Source organism: Pediculus humanus, genomic scaffold (genome assembly GCF_000006295.1).
Source record: "Pediculus humanus corporis 1103172108318 genomic scaffold, whole genome shotgun sequence".
NCBI lineage: Eukaryota > Metazoa > Arthropoda > Insecta > Psocodea > Pediculidae > Pediculus > Pediculus humanus.
The window spans coordinates 28,474-36,891 of record NW_002987887.1 but is presented as its reverse complement, the minus strand read 5'-3'; the positions used below and the strand labels follow the sequence as shown (position 1 = coordinate 36,891).

The 8,418-nt window shown below is 28.3% G+C and overlaps 1 protein-coding gene across 1 annotated transcript; it reads left to right on the top strand.

Annotated features, from left to right (window-relative positions):
- Positions 1-3,481: 3,481 nt before the first annotated feature.
- Phum_PHUM601050 (uncharacterized protein) lies at positions 3,482-4,669 on the top strand (the record flags this gene model as incomplete). The annotated part of the gene is made up of 3 exons (XM_002432739.1): positions 3,482-3,490; positions 3,570-3,764; positions 3,848-4,669. The coding sequence occupies 3 exons, from the start codon at positions 3,482-3,484 to the stop codon at positions 4,667-4,669; spliced, it is 1,026 nt and encodes a 341-aa protein (XP_002432784.1).
- Between the last annotated feature and the right edge of the window lie 3,749 nt (positions 4,670-8,418).

Here is an 8,418-nt window from a genome sequence, read left to right as displayed (position 1 = left end):
TTTTTTTTTTCTCGTAAAACGATCGACCTCAAATTTTGTATGGGATGTTAAAAAAAATTTTCCTATGCCATTTTAAATAAAAAACCACTTACGCGATGATGTCTCGCAATGTCTGAACATAAAAAAAAAAAAAAAAAAAAAACCTAAAACCTGAAATATTTGACGATGACGACGAGGATGATAAAATGACACTTTCTTAAATTTTTTTTTTTTTTTGCAACGCGTATAAAAACTTTTTATTTATTTATTTTCAACACGTGGGATTTTTTTTACACGTGCGTGACGTGCGTTGAAACGTTAAAATTTTTTTTTTTAAGTAAAAAAAAAAAAAACCTTTCTTTTATTTGAAAAAAGTTAAACCGCGATTCGAAAACATGATTTCCATATAATTTTTTTTTTTTTTTACGCGCGCCCGTGCGTGCGCCAGTAAATTATTATTATTATTATTATTATTCGAGTCCCTGAAATCGTGTGAAAAGTTAAATTATTTATTAGAAAGCGGGTTCAAGGTCATTTCATACCGAATTTGACACCGCCCTCTTTGTCAAATATTCATCTACCCGTTCGAAACGTGATAAACGATGTTACGTACCTGACACGACTACGTAATTACGCGTGGTAAAGTGTCACGTTAATAAAGCAGAAGACAAATGTTATAATAAAAACAACAACAATAAAAAAAATTAATTTATAATTTGTTTTGATTGTTCGCGCCGTCAAGCGATTTGAAATGAAATTAAAAAATTTCTTTTTTCGTTTTGTTTATTTATTCTATGGATAATTTCCATACGTCGCCTATCGTTTACCGTTCCCCATGATTTATTATTACATCGTTTTACATAATCGTTTCGGTTACGAAAAAAAAAAAAAAAAAAAAAAAAAAAAAAAAAATTTGAATTTCTCATCAATTAAAAGAACATTCTAGAAATCGATAATATCTCTTATACGATTTAAGGCGTCGACTATGATGATATTATTAATTGAATACGATAATAATAATAATACTAAACTATTACGAAGGTGAATGTCATGTGAACTTTTGTATATTGTTTTTTATTGTATTGAAAATGACACCTCCTCCCCCTCCCCCTCCCGAGAGACTTCGAATGGTGCCACTTAAATTAAAAAAAAAAAAATTTTAATGCGTTGATATCGGTTTAATAAAAGGCGGGTTAATAATAATAATAATAATGATAATAATAATATCCGATTTTTGTACGAATTATTCTGGAATTTTAATTACCACCCTAATTTTTTTTTTTTTTTTGTTTTTCCATTTGAAACCTTGATGCGTATTGTTTGCAGAGAAAGGAAGGTAAAGTCAATTAGAAGAGAGAAGGATGGGCCTAAACAAAATGAAATCCTGCTGTGCCCAAAGTTTTTTTATCCCTCTCTCTCTTCCCCTTTACCTTCCCCTCTCTCTCTCTCTCTCTCCCTTTCTCTATCCCCTTTTATCTCCTTCCTTCTCTCTCTCTCTCTCTCTCTCTCTTCCCCTTTACCTCCTTCCCTCCCTATCTTATTCTTTACCTTCTTCCTTCTCTTCCTCTCTCTTCCCCTTTATCTCCTTCCTTCTCTCTCTGTCACCCTTCCCCCTAACCTTCTTCTTCCTTCTCCCTCTCTCTCTCTCTTTTCAATAATTGTGATACTTTGATATTTATTTATTCCACATGAGTTTTTTTTTTTTAAATAACCTTCATTTTCACATTATTTTACGCATATTAAAAAATTTTTATACATTTTGTCAAATTAATAATAATAATAATAATAATAATAATATTAATAAAATAATTCTTGGCATATTAATAATGTTAATAAATTTTAAAAATAATAATAATAATAATAATGATAAATATTATTTTACAATGATAACATACGACCTTGCGTAAATTCAAATTCGTTTTTTTTTTTTTTAAATATTTTATTATTATTATTATTATTATTAAATCGTCCTCGATTTGAATGCCTCTTGCCGTCGCTCTCCTCCCCCCCCTCATCCCTTGACAAATTCCCCATAATTCGTCTCTCTCTCTCTCTCTAATTTTCTGATTTAAATAAAAAAATTTTCGAAAATTAAAAAAAAAAAAAAAAAAAAAAATTTCGTAAAACGACCGTTAAGAAATCATTTCCATATTTTTTTTTTCCTTTACCTTTCACACACACACACACTCCTCCCCTCCACCTCCTCTCATTACCTTCTTTTTTTACATAATAATAATAATAATAATAATAATTTATGTAATTAATTTTTTTTACACTACCTTTTTATAAAAGGTTTTACCGTGGGGGAAAAAAATATTTAATTAATAAATAATAATTAATTAATTAATAATTATTATTATTAATTAATTAATTAAAAAGGATTTCGAATTATAAATTTCCGTAGAAGGGGAAGGGGAAGGGGAAATTACGTCATTTTTCCCGTTAAAAAAAAAAAAACTTTCTAATTTTAATAATAATAATAATAATAATAATGAATTAATCGATAAATAAATCAATTAAATTTTTTTCTTTTCCCCCCCCTCCCGATAGGATTCAAATATTATAAGAGTGTGACAAATAATTTATTTAAATCATTTGCACACCTGGAAAAAAACGACGGTAATAAATAATAATAATAATAATTGAATCGTGATCGTTTGTAATAATGTAAAAAAAAAAAAATATAAAAAACGTTCGTTAAGTAATAATAATAATAATAATAACTTTTGATGATGATGATGATGAATAAATATAAACAATTTGAATAGTAAATTAAATAAAATGTATTTGATTAATGTGTTTACTTCACGCGTTCGATTGACTCAATTATTATTATTATGATTGTTAAAAATTTATTTATCACCCGTTTGTCGTTTGTATGCATCGCTTTCCTCTCGCTAACGGAAGGATACGATGATGACTTTCAATTAAAGGTACGTAAAAAAAAAAAATTTTATTTATAAATATGTCGCCGGTTTTAAGGGTTCAAATTGTGTTTGTTTGTTTGTTTGTTTGTTATCCTTTCGATAATAATGACCGCGTTTGTCGATCATTGTTTCGCCCTTTATTGTTTTTCAACAACATCCTCCTTTAACTTCCCACATTTTTATTTATTTATTTTCTTATTATTATTATTATTTAAATTTGGTCATACCCGTAGGACGTTAGTTAAATTTTTTTTAAATGAAACTTTTTCATTCTTCCTTCTTTCCCCCCCTCTCTCTCTCCCCGTACCCCCCGAAAAAAATAAAATAAAATAAAATAAAATAAACTTACATTTTAGAATCTTCATTCCCACGAATGATTAGGTCATCATAAAGTAATAAAAACCAGCGACGACAGGTTCCAGAAAGAGAAAGAGGTTATTAAAAAATCTGAAAAAAAAAAAAATTTTATTTTGTAAACTGGGTTACGACGTGACACGATGATCTAATTACACGTTTCAATATCATCGTTTTATTCATTACACGAAATTTTGTTTTTTGTTTTTTTTTTTTTTTTTATGCATGACGTTATTTGATTTATTTTCGTTATTGCCAAAAAAAAAAAAAAAAGAAAATTGCTTTTTGAATTATTTATTTTTTTTGCAGACGAAAAGGCAAATTTACAGAGAACAAGTTCTTCCGTCGAAAGGTGGAAAGATACCCGATTCAGCATTCACAAAAGAACGTTTAGCTTTAAACAGGCTAAACAAAGAAGGGATTTCCATACCGGATGGCGTCCTGTTGGAACATCGTAATGTAGTACATCATCCTCATCTAACACAACACGATCCCGAAAATGAAGTAAGTATATTATTTACAATTTAAAAATTCGAACGATTTACACGGTATTATTATTATTATTATTATTATTTTCTCTCCAATAGGATTCTCTTATAAAAATAATACAAAATCCGGAAGATAGATTTGTTGCATCACCGGGAAAATATTTCAACAGCAATCCTCTAACGATATCATCGACGTATTTAATACGTAAACCCATAGAACACGAAACCATACCCGCGGTTAGATTTCCTCCGGGTCAAAATCCATATTCCCAATCTTTTTCACCGCCATCATCTTCCGTAAATCAAGTATTTAATACTTTCCCGTCAAAATATTATCCCCAACAGCAATTCGTAACGGCTAAATTTCCTTCGACTCATCATTCCCCGATCGTAGGTTTATCCGTCCCTCATAATTTAATACAAGCAAAAGTACCGTTTCAAAAATATAAACCCGCTACGACGATTCAATACCCTTCGAATAAATATTTACCCGTGCAACAGTACCAACACCAACAACATCAACATCCGGTTAAATACTATTCGACGAATATAAAAACCCCTCCAAAAAAATATTATTCCCAAGGATATACTCCGACGGTAGTACATCATCCTCATCCGCAAGGCTACGAACCTCCGGTGTCATATCAATCCGTGTCTTATTTTTCGGCAAGCGCACCCTTGGATGTACCCACGACGGATGTTATTAAGGGTTCCAACTACCCGAGTCCGGTGAGTACTCATGGAAACGACGGTCACACCATTGTACGTTGGCCACCTTTACCGGAACAATATTCTCAACAAATATCGAATAAGCTCAACGAATTTAATTATTATTCCTACGGTGGAATTCAGACTCCTCAATATCTATCACCAGAGGTAAATATTATTCAAATATTATTATTATTATTATCGTTGTTTTAACAATAACGACTTTTTTTTTTATTTAAAAATAAATATTATTATTATTATTATTATTACGTAAGTATCGAACGGATAGTGACGTAATAATAAATCGCTTGGGCATTAGTAGAAAATGCGTTTCGATTTATATACCCATCGTTTCGCATAACACTCGACTTTCAATTTTATCATTATTATTATTATTATTATTATTATTATTATTATTATTATTATTATTATTATTAATAATAATAATAATAAAAATTATTTCGCGTTATAATTAGGTTAACGACATTAATAAAAAAAAAAAAAATTTCGTTATTTTAAATCTACAATAGTCTCTCTCTCTCTCTCTCTCTCTCTCTCTCTCTCTCTCTCTCTCTTATCTATCATCTTTTTTTTAAAATATTCGCGACATTTTTTTATTAATTAATTAATTTCGAATAAATTGGTTTAGCTTTATGTAAGTGCGACATGTAAAATTTTTGTCGCAATTTTGTTAAGTTATACTACACGCAACGACAACAACAACAACAACACAATGTTATCATTAAATAAAATTAATAAATAATTCGTTAGGTGATTGTGATTTTTTTTTTTTTAATTCGTTATTTATTTAGGGTATCGAAACTTTCCCCCTCCCTCTCTCCTCCCCGTCTTACCCGCGCCTCCCCGAATAATTGATGACGTAACAAACGAGAAAATTAATCAAATTTGTATTTCTCGAGGCTTTTTCTCATGATATCTTTTTAAATCGTTAATTTATTATCATTATTATTATTTTGCTGGGTTTCATCCGAGTTGTAATCTTTTAATTTTTTACGACTTGTGTAACACCTCCTCCCTCCCTCCCTCCCACCCTACTCGAACATAAAAATATATATAATTAAGTAAAAAAAAAAAAAAAAAAATGAAATAAAACAAGATGTTTAAACAAGGTTAAAAATCTTATTGCCATCTTGTTTTAGAGGCTGATTCTTTTTTTTTTTTTACTCGATACTACTAATAATTATCTATTTTATTATTATATATATAAAAATTAACGAATGCGTAACGAGTAGATTAGATATTAATAAATAAAATTAAAATTACGTTTGTTGTTGTTGTTGTTGTTGTTGTTATTATTATTATTATGGAATCATAAGGAAAAAGTATAAAAAATATACGAACCGATCTTGACCCCTCCGACAAAGGTGCGTAGGTAGACAGTAAAACTCCTGAAAATAAAATTATTAGTATGAGAAATATTATTAATAATAATAATAAAAGTATTTTGAAGGTTCACACATAGGAATTTGTATGTAATAATAATAATAATAATAATAATAATAAAATTGTTAACGCGTGCCATGTTAAAAAAATGTGCGAGTTTTATCATTCAAATGCTTTTCATTTGCCACGATTTGAATTTGTTTAAATTTTAAATTAATGCGTTTACGCGCGTTTTTTAAATGGCGGGAAATTATAATAAAATTAACAAAGCTTTTTTTTTTGCGACGATATGATTTTTTTTTTTTTTTTAAATTGATGCTACTGCTGCTACGATGCGAATGAATGCTTTTTTTTTTTTAATGTAATATTTATTATTATAATGAATGCTTTTTTTTTTTTAATGTAATATTTATTATTATTATTATTATTATTATTATTATTATTATTTGCAATGCTTTGACGATAATTTGCCCGTTGAATACAGGTGTTGGGTTCTTTCGACGTCGGTACGCATTTTTACGCAACGAGTCCCGGCAGGTACTATAGAAAATCAATGGAAGGCTCATATGGAGATGACACTGAAAGAACAGGAAACGCCGAAGGAAAAGTTAAAAATATCAAATGTACGAACAAAACGAAAACATCTTCTACTTCCGGTGTTGATTCCGGCGGTACGACAGGATGTTATAACTGAATATAAATTTCCGCCGGAAATGGTTTAACCCAAACAAAAATTTATAAATGCATAAAAAAAAAATAATTAAAAAAAAAAAAAAGCGCTCATCTTTCGTTCGTTCATCAATCCAAAAGGTAAGTGTGTTTTTTTTTTTATTTTATTTTAATAATAATAATAATAATTATTATTATAAATCTCCCCCCTCCCCTGTTTTTAAAATTTTGTTCACGTAAGTGATTATCATTATCATTGTCGTTTTAGAAAAATTTTAATTAATAAGGATTAATTAAAACTTTCTCTATTTACAATAAACGTGCGAAAAATTAATTTAAATTTTTTTTTTTCCGTGAAAAACGAATGCGATCGATCATTTTTCTCATTTAAATAATAATAATAATTTACGCGCGCGTTTAATTTAATTTTAAAAAATTTTAACTCGGTGTAATTAATGATGATTTATTTTAAAATTTTCTTACGCTCGTTAAAAATTCGTTTCATTATTATTATTATTATTACCGTTAATATTTTTTAATTATACGTAAATTCATACATATTTAAATATTCGTATATATTGATGTGGGGAGGGGGGGAAGCCCCGTTTGCGAGTCACCTGAATTTTTAACGATATGCAATTTTACTTACTTGTGCGTAAAGGTGTAAGCGGGTCGCATATACGAAGGAAAACTCCCAAAATATTAAAAGTTCCCACGATGGCGATGAACAAAAGATTTGATTTTGTTTTTTTTTTTTTTTTTTTTTTTTCCTATTTCTTTCCAGGTTTCGGAATCTTTATTAAATTTATGGAAAGCAATGTCAAAATATTGTTCGAATAAAATTTGTCCGCCATTTCCGTGGTGATATCATCAAATGGTTGTTTTGTTAGACGACACTCATTGAAATTTATTTAATTCGTTTCACGTTTCGTTTCATTTTTTTTTTTTTTTTGTTTTAGTCGAATAAAAACCTATAATTATTAATTATGTATTATGAATTATTCGATAATTAATTAATTAATTAATTAAAAACTTAATTTTATTTAATAAATACATATAAATATATATATAGATGAAAACGTATAAGTATTACCGATTATTTTTTTTTTATTAATAACAAACCTGTTGACCTATTTATTAATAAATTTTATTTACAAAATAAAAGAAAAAATTTATTAATTAATAAATGAATAAAATAAATTTTTTCTTTTACGTGAATTATTTTTTCAAGTGCTTACCTTTTTTTTTGTTTTTAATTCCTTTTATTAAAATAAATTGTTTGAATTTTAAAGTACATTTTTTCAGTATTTATTTGAAATCTCTATTTGATTCCTCGGGAATAAATTCTGGGCTTTAGATGATGTCATTTGTAAAATGTGGGGGGGGGCTGTTCTTATAACTTCCTCTAAATTGCCCTTCAGGGATTTTTGCATGCCTTTCAGTGTTCTAACTTTGATCGGAATCATTTTTGTTTTAAGTCTTCTTACACAACTTAGCAATTTGGATTTCTAAATTTTTTCTTCTGCTACTACAGAGAGCCCTCTATTATTTTACATAATTTTTTCCTAAAATCAATAATTATATTAATTTAAATTATTTTTTTTCACGTGAGTACAAGAAATCACAGATGATAATATGTAACACTTCAAAAAAAAATATTAAACCGTCATTCGCATTAACTAATTTATCTCTTTCTCTCTCTCTCTCTCTCTCTCTGTCTCTCTTTCTCTCTCTCTTTCTATCTCTCTTTCTATCTCTCTCTCTTTCTATCTCTTTCTCTCTATCTCTCTCTCTCTTTCTCTCTTTCTCTCTCTCTCTTTATTTCTCTCTTTCTCTCTCTCTCTCTCTTTCTCTCTTTCTCTCTCTCTCTTTCTTTCTCTCTTTCTCTT